Consider the following 12880-nt stretch of genomic DNA (forward strand, 5'->3'; position numbering starts at 1 on the left):
GTGATCTCACACCAAGAGACAAATCCAGACTACACAAAAACACGTTAAACAGCAAGGTATACTAAGCACAATAATGCTTAAAATATGACAAGATAAAGACTCAAAGATTAACCCTTTTGCTAATCACTTAAGCCATCAAGATTCAAATGAGTTAATCAATATCAGTATACACTCTCTTGCAAAAATACAGTAAAATACGTATGCAAAATGCTCTCTAAATAGCCCTATACAATAGAATGCAATGTTATGGTTTTCTGAACAAAGCCTTGTATTTATAGCATAGAGAATAGGTGGTTACATTTGTTGCAAAACAGTTAAACATTAAAACAGATTTCAGTTATAACAAATAACAGACTAGTTAATCGATTAAGGCTTCTCTTTAGTCGATTAACGGGGCAATAGAATGACACAGAATTCAGTTGAAACAGAAAACACATATTTAAAAGAAAAGCAGTTTAGTTAATCGATTAAGTTACCACGTTAATCGATTAACTTGAACATTTATGCATATGTTTCAAATGGTAAACTTCTCATATGTTATGCACAATATATATACATGTTTTACCAATTATATTATGCATAATATGCACATATAACATGTATGATAGATGCATGACCATACAATTAACTATATGATATGTCTCATGAATATGATATGACAATTAAGATGGCTTAAGAGACTAGCACATAGGTTCACCTAACCTATACTCACTTACTAAGGCACACATCCCAGACTACTTAGATTATAGACTCAATTTACACCCTAGTCTAGATATGACCAAATGAGCATAAGGCATGTTGATTATTGAGCCATCTTCAAGCTTTGTTAGAACCTTGTCTTCATCAAAACATAGGCAAAGACATGCTAGTGTTGTCCTTGACACTTTGCACTTTGCACTTTTACATTTGTCACTCTAGAGCAGAAATCTCCTTCAGTGTAGGCATGATTAGCAAATTCATGAGTGATCCAAGATACTCACACATGATTGCAACCAAAAGAATTCTAAGATACTTAAGAGGAACTCTAGATTTTGGAATTATTTTCCCTCACCAAGATGAGGAGATTAGCTCACAACTTGTGGCCTACTCTGACTCAGATTGGTGTGGTAATGTGATAGACAGAAAAAGCACCATGTGGTATATTTTTATGATAGTTGGAGCTCCAATTTCATGAATTTCGGAGAAGCAGAGGGTAGTGGCTCTCTCAACCTGTGAAGCTGAATACATAGCAGCTTGTCACACTGCTTGCGATGCTCTATGGATTTCTTCTTTGTTACAAGAATTGGGCATAGAAAGTAAAGATGTTATGGAGTTACTTGTAGATAACAAATCAGCCATTGATTTGGCAAAGAATCATGTTTCTCATGGTAGGAGCAAACACATTGAAACTAAATATCACTTCTTAAGACATCAAGTAGCAAAAGGGGGAATCAAGCTGATTCATTGCAAAACTGAAGCTCAGTTGGCAGATATCATAACAAAGCCATTGAAGATGGATAGATTTATTGTATTTTCTTTTTCAATCTCTTAGTGTTAGTGTTATTTTAGTTGTTGAGTGTTGTAGGTGAATTTGAATCATGGGGAGTGTTAGAAATATAATTCAAAATTTAGTTTTTTTAGTTAAGTAGTTAGTAGCTTACTACAAATAGACTTGCCATTTATAGATGTTAACTAACACACATTTCATTCTCAATATACATAGAAGGAATTCATTGCCCATCTTTTCTCTTTTCTCTTTTCTCTTTTCTCTTTTCTCTCTTCCTCTCTCAATCTTTGTGCATTCACTTCTCTTTGTTCTAACAACACCATCCCTAACTTTATTCATTATAGTGTGGGAAAAGCCGATGCTAAATAACGTATGCTAATTAGACATTTGTAGTGTGCACGCCATCATCCATTACCCAATTTATGAGTTAAAAGAAAATACAATAATGAATAATGATCATGCATTTGGAATATGATTTCAAACCATTACCTATTCTATGAGTTAAAAGAAAATACAATAATGAATGGTGATCATGCACTTGGAATAATGATTTCAAGCCATCCAATAATTTCTTCTTCTTAACACATTCCCCTTGCTATCAGGGTCGGTCCTCTCCAATATTGGAGAATTCAGATAAAGATATTAACACATTGCCATAAATTTATTTGAAAAATTTAGATTTGTGGTTGCTTTTCAAATTAAATAATTATAAATTTGTAAAAATTTCTCATCCTCACATTTTAATATTGGAGGGGTCCAGTATGGGAGAATATTTTATCTCTGTTATCATGGAATCCTCTAAAGTTTACTTACACATTTCAGTTGGGAATGCGTTAGGGTAATGTTTTGAAATTAAATCTTAATTAAAGAAATATCATGATAATGTGTAAAAAAATTGAAGAATAAAAATGTCTCATACAGGACCACTTAACAGGTGCTGGAGTCTCAATGATATATGCTAAAGCAGCATTCACAGCAATAGCATATGCTATATGCTAATATACCACTAGACAATTCGAAGGGAGGTGTTAAAATTGAAGCAGATAGTATCTGGACATTACACAAGAGTAAATTACACTGGTTCAAGCTGGAGAGAACCATAAAATAAGAATTCGGATACCTGATAGAAACTATATCACATTACATAAATAAATATTTAATTACTGTGATATTGAGTTATTTTTCAATAAAAATTATAAGATTAAGAAAATTATCTTTTTCATCATATTTCAATATTTCGATATTAGAGAGGAACTGAACTTATAAAAAAAATACAGCTTCTTATGAATTGGAATTGAAGACCTTGGTTATGATAGAATTGCCAACTAATCCACATACTTGATTATATTTCCCAAGTTTATGGTCACCTTTTTTAGTTAATTTTTAAAGATGAAATCACAAGGATATTAATCTAAGTCATTAAATGTGATGAAAGGTTAGAATTAGAGTAAATTACACTGATACCCCTGAGTTTTAGTGAAATTAAATAAATCACCCTTTACTTTTTTACATCAAACCCCTAGTTTTTATACTTTCATTACACTGACCACCTCTACATAAGAAATAAGTGTAATATTTTAAACAAAAAATGTGAGAAATGCAATTAAGTTAAACAATATGATATATTGTGTAGACAAGTCTAAATAATATACAAATCAATGTATCTTTATTATTTTTTGTTACAAAATGCATCAACAATTCTAAAGAAATATTGTTTAAATCGCTCTTATAATATAGTGTAAAGAAATATTGTTTAAATCGCTCTTATATTAATAATATAATGTAACGAACCAAAAATAATAAAGAAATATTGACTCATATATTATTTGGACTTGTCTACATAATATATCATGTTTTGTTTAACTTAATTGTATTTATCATATTTTTTGTTTAAAAGATTACACTTGTTTCTTATACACGGGTGGTCAGTGTAATGAAAGTATAAAAATTATGGGAGGTTTATGTAGGTGTAAAAAAGTGAAAGGTAATTTGTATAATTTCAATAAAACTCAATGATTATTAGTGTAATTTAAACTTAGAATTATTACAATTCAATTAATATGTATGGATTTGATACAAATACATATACTTGAACTCCCATGTTAAAATAGTTTCTAACCTTTTTCTAATTAATGGTTGTACTGTTTTTTTTATTTATGTTAGTAATGGTATTTCCTCAACTTTTGGGTAAGGAATTAATCATTTTTTGATATCGTAATTGCCCATTTTCAATAAGTGTCACTCTTAAGAATTGGATCATTAACTTTTTTATTATCTATTATCCTGAAGATCTAGTGGAACTTTAGCCACTAGTCCAACGTTGTCATCATTAAACAAGACCGACTGAAAGATTACATAAAACTAGAACAGTCCAAAGATCATGGTAGATTTTTGTTAGTGCCAAAGTTGGCATGGGAAGCTTGTGAATCATCCTGGACGGTGGAGCTCACTCGCTCATCGCACGCAGCATCAGTTTGTTTCGTTGCTGTGATTGGAGTGGTTGCTCCTCTAAACTCTGAGAATAACTTCTAACTAACCCATTGTCTTATTTAGTCATATATATGTTTTGGTAGATAATAATAATAAAATTTGACAATGACATTACAACTCTTAACTATATTTTTTCCTCTTTAACAAATATATATATATATATATATATATATATATATATATATATATATTGATGTAATGGTTTTAGATTTATTTACAGTTGCAACATCATTTATTATTCATAATAAGAAATGTGAATAATAATTTAAATATAAACTTTAATATCTATCAATTATTAATGTAAAGATTTATATACACTAAGTATATCATCTATCATTTATTTGTATTATTTTTTGAACAGTCAATAATGAATAAACATAAATGATAAATGATGTAATAACAGTATATAAAACTCATACCTTATTATTGTATATATGGCTTCCTCTTAAATATAAATGGTAATGATATATCTATAGTTCTATACTACATATATAATATATAAATATATTTATATTTATTCTATACTATACATAAAGGGAAAATTATAATTAATCAATGTTGTGAAACCTGAGCCAAACATCAAACCGGAAGAGATCTCGTATTAGGTTTAACTGGTTTAAAAGGTTAAACCGTTCAGTCGGACCGGATTATTTCATATATAATTTATCATTTTTATCCATAAATATATATAGTTATATATAAATAAAAAAATTATGTAATTAATAATTATATTAAAATAACATCTTTCTATCTTTTATCTTTTTTAGACTGGAGTAAAACAAAACATTAGAATAGTGTTCTATTTTTTTTTAAATTTTAAGTGAACCGTCTGGTTCACTTCCTGGGTTATTGTGGTTTAGCTGGGTTTAACATGGTTGGACCGGAATTTCTACGGTTCAAAGTGGTCCAACCTCTCACTCGGTGAAGACTATAAACCAAAGCCGTTTTCAAGTGTGGTCAGTGCCCAAACCGGTCAGACCGTCCGGTTCGGTCCGATTATCATAACAATGCAAATAACTATCATTACATAATTTTTCACATTCCAAAATTATCATTTTGCAACTTCTGCATTAATAACAATCATAAAACTTCCAAATATTACTTTTATTCTTTTTCACAATATATCATTATTCTTCCACACATTTTTTTATTTTTATTTTCTTCGATATATTTGATTAATTTTCTTACATGTACCATTTCTTATATTAAATTATTTTTCTATAAAGAATGTAACACAAAAATGATGCATATCAGAAAAAATAAGAATGCGAGTCGATGAGCACAAAATGCTAATCGACCGCCAATAATATATAAAGTCAAAACATAGTTTAACTATCACTGTAATATAATTTCTACTTTCATATTTTGCTCTTAATATTTTTTACTTTCTACATAAAAAATCATATGTTACACGTAAACACCAAGTAAAATAATAATGGCAAGTTAAAACTATATATTTTACATTAAATTGGATATTCTAATAAAAACAAAATATATAATTTAATGTATATCTAATAAAAAATTATAATATAAATTCACTAAATAAAAAAACATCATAATTATATAAATAAAAAGTATAATATTTATATATTATTTAATAATAATAATGTACTCACATGTATATTTTGTTTTCTCTGTATAACTTATACTTAATAAATAAGTTATATCCATGTCGCTTCTTCCCAAAAGATAAAGGCCAAATTCCAAACCACTTAAATAACTTCCTAAAAAGCAATACTCCACTAGTTTCTCTCACAATCACTCCTTCATCTAACTCCACCATGTCTCAACAACCACTCTTACTCCACTTACCCCAAATACAAGAAGACACAGCCTACGACTCCTCCGAAAAAATCATCATAGTTGGAGCTGATGAATCCGATGATGAATCTAACTGTGGCCGTACCCCACCATTCTCATGGAAGAAGCTCTGGCTCTTTACAGGCCCCGGCTTCTTAATGAGCATCGCTTTTCTCGATCCAGGAAACCTCGAGGGTGACCTACAAGCAGGAGCTGTAGCTGGGTATTCCCTGTTATGGCTACTTATGTGGGCCACCCTCATGGGCCTTTTAATCCAGCTCCTGTCTGCTCGGCTAGGTGTCGCTACTGGGCGACACCTAGCCGAGCTTTGTAGGGAGGAATACCCGACATGGGCTGGAATAGTGTTGTGGGTTATGGCTGAGGTTGCTCTTATTGGGTCTGATATTCAAGAAGTTATTGGGAGTGCTATTGCTATTAGGATTCTTAGTAATGGGTTTGTGCCTCTTTGGTTTGGGGTTATCATTACAGCTCTTGATTGGTAATTAATTCATTAATTTTTTATTCATCTTATGCTTCATTAAACTCACTCAATTTTGTAGTTCTTATTCCAAAATTTTATGACTTCATGGTCAAAATGGATTCTTAGATCAAGAACTTAGAATTTGAAGGATTAAAATTATAATTTCTAAGTATTGGTATTATCTGTTCCTGCTTGCTTTGGATCTTTGTTTGTTTTATAAAGCACCATTTTAGTCCTTGAATTTATAAACACTTACCATCTTACTAAATTATCATTTTGCTCCTTGGTCTTGTTGTAAGCACAAGAATCATTAGTCCTTGAAATTATGATTTAGTCCTTAGACTGAAGCACTAATATGACTAGTGTAGTGTTTACACTTTAAAGGACTGAGATGATAAATTTTACAAACTTTGGGATAACATGGTAGTTTTTTCTTCTTTCTATTGTGCATCAAGTTTTGTGTTGCTTTCTAGATTTTGGAGTTTTTCCTAGGTATTCCATGTCACTATAAGTTTCAAATTTCAGTCAAGTATGAGGTTTTATGTTTTTTGTATTTACATCATTTTGACAAGATCTATCCAAAATTCTGGCATTGATTACGTGCATGTTTTGATTAACTTTTAGAGAAAAATGGCATGTTCTAAAAATTTCTCATAGTAACATGTTTTGTATTAAACCTTTTAGATTACAAAATAAGCTAATCAAAAGACAAACTAATATTTCAGTAATTTTGATGAGTTACCTTACGACGGGAGTGGGTTAATGACACTTGTTAGATACTAAAATATCATCTGAACTTGGAGGGTAGAGTATCTTCAGTGGAATCCTGTCATTTAAGGTCGAATGAAAAATATTGAATCATGGAGTATTTACTATAACATTCGTTTTGGGAGTTACTATAAATATGTATTTTTATTTGCTAATTATGTTTACTGATCCTAAATTAAACACTAACTGGATATTTTAATGCTTTGTTACAGTTTTGTTTTTCTCTTTCTTGAGAACTATGGTGTGAGGAAATTGGAAGCTTTTTTTGCTGTCCTTATTGGTATCATGACACTCGCATTCGCGTGGATGTTTGGTGAAGCAAAGCCCAGTGGCAAGGAACTTCTTATCGGTAAGGAGTTTATTTTATTTATTTGGGCCTGTTCAAATTTTAGTTTGTGACAAATAAATTGTTAGCCGTCCCTCTTGCTGTACATCTGATACCAAGTCCGATTTTATCTTTGTAGGTATTTTGGTTCCGAAACTTAGTTCCAGAACTATACACCAGGCTGTTGGAGTTGTAGGCTGCATAATTATGCCTCACAATGTATTTTTGCATTCTGCTCTTGTTCAGTCAAGGCAAGTTGACCAAAGCAAGAAAGGCAGAGTTCAAGAAGCTCTCAATTATTACTCTATCGAATCCACCATTGCCCTTATAGTTTCTTTGGCCATTAATATATTCGTCACAACTGTGTTTGCTGGTGGTTTTTACGGTACTGAAGTAGCAAACAGTATTGGTCTTGCTAATGCAGGACACTATCTTCAGGAGAAGTATGGTGGTGGACTATTGCCGATATTATATATATGGGGTATCGGGTTATTAGCAGCTGGCCAAAGCAGCACTCTTACTGGTACTTATGCTGGACAATTTATCATGGGAGGTTTTCTAAATTTGAAGTTGAAAAAATGGATGAGGGCATTAATTACACGAAGTTGTGCAATCATCCCAACCATGATTGTTGCTCTTATTTTTGATACCTCGGAGGATGCATTAGATGTTCTGAATGAGTGGCTTAATGTTCTTCAGTCAGTCCAAATCCCCTTTGCACTTATTCCCCTGCTTTGTTTGGTGTCAAAGGAGCAGATAATGGGAAGTTTCAAAATCGGCCCTGTCCTCAAGGTATATTGTCTTTTTTATGTACCTTTTAGTCACACTAGTCACTTATCACATGCCCATTTTGTTTATAGTTTTTGGTAAAGGACTTTTGGATTCCAACCTGATTTGTTTTGTGTGGAATTTCTGTTGGTATATGTCTATATGATCCATCGATCGAATCAAATCTTAATTTAATTAGGAAGGAAATAATTCAATAAGGACCCAATATTGACCACAGAAGTTCCTATTTTCTTTTGCTATTCAGAGTTAGATTATAAGGAAGCAAATTGGTAGGAATGATTTTACTGTCCTGTCTCAGTAATTGAAAGGTGGCATGGTATGTCCAGTGAACTAGTTTCATTACTCATTTTCTCATTACGATTTTACTGTATTTTGACCTGTGATAATGTTGTTCATCGGGCGAGTAACTATCTCAAGTCATAATAAGTTGCAATGTAGAAGGATTTCGTGAACTTGACTTTTACACCATGACTCTAAGTGTGGTGAACAAGATTGACTTTTATTATAAGTAAAAAGTTTTTTTAAAATTAAAGGGTGTCCAAGGTACAAGAATTTACTAAGGGAAGTCAAAAGTAAAACGCGTAATTACAGTTGTGCGATAGTGTAGGAGTAGTAGGAAACTAAACATTAACTGAACAAGATTGAGTTATGTTGACATTAGTTTCAAGGCTTCCTGCTATGGATTTTTGCTTCATTTAATTTATAAAAAACCGGTGAAAGATTCTACTTGTTCATCATTGAACATGCTTATTGGATTTTGACTTTTATTTTGATCACTTTGATTCTTTGACTTGGTGGTAAGTATTCTTAAACCATAACTTTTCTGAGCCTTTGGATGCACTTGGTTTCCGACTTTGATGCCCATGTTTATTTTGATTAATTAGATAAAAGTACTGAGTGATTTCTCATATGGATACAGATTATTTCATGGTTTGTGGCTGCTCTGTTGATAGTAATCAATGGCTATCTTTTGCTCGATTTCTTCTCTGCTGAAGTGAATGGAACAGTGGTCGCCACCGTGCTTTGCGCATTAACAGCTGCATATGTTGCATTCATAATATACCTTGTCTCAAGAGCCATTACCTTTTCACCATGGCAAAGTGTGATACAAAAGAAGACAATTTCTAACTCAGAGAATTGAGTTATCATTCCTTAAATAAGTGCCATTCTGTTGAAGGATTTGAAGATTACATTTGCTCCTGATGATTTTTATACTTCCAAAATGGTGAAGTTTTTGTCTCTTCATTTAAGAGAAAAATATGTATTGATCGACAGTATAAGAGATTTTTACACTGTCAGTCATATCATTCATATTTGATCTTCATTGACTTTTAGATATAAGTAATACAAATAAATGATGATGAATGATGTATTGATTGTGTATAAATCTTTATACTGATAATGCATATATATTATTTAAAACTTACTTTATTAAGTATTAGGGGCAATGTTATTTTATGTATACCCATTCTTGTTACTAGTATTACAAGTTGATGAAATGGGCAGTGACACCTTTTTTGTTTGAATGTATATTTTATGAAATAAGTTAAGAGTAGGTTTTAGTATTATGTGATGTTTTGGACTAACTTTCATTGATATAATGTAGTTGATAATTGCAAGTTGTAGTACTGTTTAAACAGGCAATATATGACTCATTTGGCTCGTTTGATTTTTCTATTTGGTTTAGTTTTTAGGATGGGGTTTTGGAATTTGCAACTTTTGTTTGCATTCTAAAATTGTACAATTATCAATATGAAGGTGATAAGAAGAATTCATAATGAACCAATTGACAAAAAAAAATGCTTTTTGAAAAACAAAATCAAATGAATATACATGTCATTCGAATTATTAAATTAAAAAATTGACCATCTCATGTATAAAAAGGTAAGAGTATTTAAATTAAATAGTAAATACTCATTTTACTCCGTTTTTTAACTGTCAGTTTGATCCCTCAAAAAATTGAAAAACTCAAAATGGTTCCCGAAAATTTCAAATGTGTGTGAAAGTCTTTTTAGATCAAATTAGTCCCTATGAGTTGTTATAAAAATGCTAAAAATGACTAATTTGATCAGCATTTGAAAAAGATATATACACTGACAGTGTAAGGATTTTTGCAATGCCATTGTATCATCCACCGCTCATTTTCCGCCATGGTTGACTCTTCATAAAAAAGTAATCAAAATGAAGGGTGAATAATGAATTGACTGTGTATACATCTTTACATTAACAATGCATATATATGACATTCTCTTGGATCTTCCAATTTTTTAGAGATCAAATAGATAAAATCGAAAAACATGAGAGGTTGAAATGAATATTTAATCTAAATTAAGTAACTTTAGTTTTTGAATAAGAATTTTAACTAGAATATTCCACATTGCTTATTGCTTAGATAACAATGTTACATTGAGTTCTTGCTCTGATATAGGGGAAAAGGAAACAAACTAAAATAAATTCATTAAGCAATGCCCTCTGCCTATCCCTCCTACTCTCATTTGAAAGAACTTACTCTTTCGAATAAGACTAACCCTTAGGGACAGAGTTATGTTATTCGGTTAGCAAGTGTTGTGCCCAAGTCGAGCAAAGACAGAGTGACATAGAGAATTTTAGGGGGTGCAATACTAACTATTTGCCTTGCATTTGAAAAGCATGATTTTGACATTATAGGAGGGGTACATTTTTTTGACGATAGGGATGAGTATGTGTCAGATAAAACTTGTCCCTAACCAGATCTTAAATATTGGTTAAATTATTTTTTTGAATCTGAATTCGATCTTAGACTCGAAGCTACCCGACCCTAAATTTTGATTGGGTCAGCCTTTGGATATGGATCCGACCTGAGACCTAATTAAATATAATGCATGTTTTTTTATATAAAGTGTTCTTAATATTATTATTATTATGAAAATGTAATTTGACATATGAAATGATATATATATATATATATATATTTATTTATTGTTAATTATGTATATATGAGGAAAAATTAGAGAATCAATGATACTTTAGGCCAAAAACATATCATTACCATGTATAAATTGTATAGACACACATATGAACGTGATGAGTGAATGATCATGAGATGTTTCGAGTCATGCTAGTCCTTTATACGGTCCTAAATATTAATCAGGTCTAATTTTTGAACTTGAACACGATCCTAAACTTGATGAAAGTTGACCATATTCAAACTTTCTCATGATTGGGCTAGACCGAGTAAGCATGTAGAGTCAGATACTCACCCCTAGCTGAGAATGTCCCAAAACTCTTGTCTATTTGGATAGTATATAGTAACTAGAGCTTCATTATCGAGTAAAAATGACCATCAGATTCGCCTTAGACATAGACAAAGAGAAACAAAATTGGGAGTCAAGGAGGCCTCTTGGCAGGAAAACAAGGTAGATCATGTCCTCAAAATTCACCTTGTTTTTTTAGTTAAGATTGGGTTGGTGGCAGGTGAAGTTATATCACTTACAATACCCCAAAACTAGAACTCTAAATCATATTTGGGGAGGGGGTCTTTGTCATTGATCTTAGCAATGAAGAAAGATGATTTTCCTTTAGTTGGACACACACTTAATCAATAAGATGTAAAGTTGTTCACCCTACTTTTCCTAGATTGACCGGATTCCAAAACTAGATTGTCGTGATGATGACACTATTCCTTTCTCTTCATCCTCATCTTTAGTGAATAACTTCACTATTTTTATTTTGCCTTGATGGAATACGACCACAACATATATAATATATAGTATTAAAAATATAGGAGAAATCAGTTTACACTTAAGTTAAATTACACCAATTATAATTATTATTAACCATATTGATTTAAGATAAATCTAATAGTACATATTAGGTGATATATTTTTTAGCTAATTTTTCCTCCAACAAGCAATCAATGCTTCTCTTTCCTCCAACCATCAATTACAGTTTCCTATTAGGAATGACAAAGGGGTAGGTCAGGGCCGGATTTGTACATATCCGAACCCGAACTCAACGGCGTTGAAAATAAAGATACCATCCTCGAGCCCATCGGGTTTTGGGTAACCTGAATGCTATATAAAATCCAAAAATAATAAATGTACTAAGGAAAGTATTAGGGGTGAGTATGGGCCGGGTTGAGACGGGTTAAAGTTTGTCCGTACTTGGCCCTAAATATTGGTCGGGTCATTTTTTTGAAGTCAGACTCAACCCTAGACCCGAAGCTAACCCAATCCTAAATATTGATTAGGTCAACCTTTAAACCTAAACACGACCCTAGACCCGATTAAATATAATGCATACCCATTTTAGATAAAGTCTTATCAATATTATTTATTATTATGAATATGTAATTTGACATATAAAATGATATATGTATATATATTATTAATCATGTATATATTATAAAAAAATTAGAGAATCAATGATACTTTTGACAAAAAAGGTAACATTATTCTGTACACATTTGAATAGAGACAAATACAAACATGATGAGTGAGTGACAATGGGATGGGTCAGGATGGTTTCCCCTCTCATTTTCGATGTGTTTCCTTTTTTATTTTATTTAAGTAAGTGAACTCGGTTTTATTCTTTGTTCGCCATCTCGGCTTTGTTGAAATAAATTCCAACGCTGGTATAATGGTTTCAAGAATATTCCAGTTACAACTTATGATATTCCAGTTCCTTTTTTGCCCCATCTCGGCTTTGTTAGAATAAATTCTAACGTCGGTATAATGATATTGAAGCAATTACCTATTACATA

General features: G+C 31.5%; 1 protein-coding gene across 2 annotated transcripts; it reads left to right on the forward strand.

The window, feature by feature from the left end:
- LOC109350147 (metal transporter Nramp3-like) lies at nt 5660-9378 on the forward strand. Of its 2 annotated transcripts, XM_019591301.1 has the most exons (5): nt 5660-6275; nt 7238-7374; nt 7490-8142; nt 9059-9321; nt 9358-9378. In XM_019591301.1, the coding sequence occupies exons 1-4, from the start codon at nt 5758-5760 to the stop codon at nt 9278-9280; spliced, it is 1530 nt and encodes a 509-aa protein (XP_019446846.1). In that variant the 5' UTR covers nt 5660-5757; the 3' UTR covers nt 9281-9321; nt 9358-9378. The 2 variants fall into 2 exon arrangements, with proteins under 2 accessions (XP_019446846.1, XP_019446845.1); XM_019591300.1 differs by lacking the exon at nt 9358-9378 and having other exon boundaries at nt 9059-9357.

This window comes from Lupinus angustifolius, chromosome LG06 (genome assembly GCF_001865875.1).
Source record: "Lupinus angustifolius cultivar Tanjil chromosome LG06, LupAngTanjil_v1.0, whole genome shotgun sequence".
In the NCBI taxonomy this organism is placed as follows: domain Eukaryota; kingdom Viridiplantae; phylum Streptophyta; class Magnoliopsida; order Fabales; family Fabaceae; genus Lupinus; species Lupinus angustifolius.

Excerpts from the sequence above, each read along its gene's own strand:
- LOC109350147 (XM_019591301.1), top strand. The coding sequence starts at position 5,758 with ATGTCTCAACAACCACTCTTACTCCACTTACCCCAAATACAAGAAGAC. Across the intron at positions 7,375-7,489 it reads TGGCAAGGAACTTCTTATCG|GTATTTTGGTTCCGAAACTT; the intron begins GTAAGGAGTTTA and ends TTATCTTTGTAG. Across the intron at positions 8,143-9,058 it reads AAATCGGCCCTGTCCTCAAG|ATTATTTCATGGTTTGTGGC; the intron begins GTATATTGTCTT and ends ATATGGATACAG.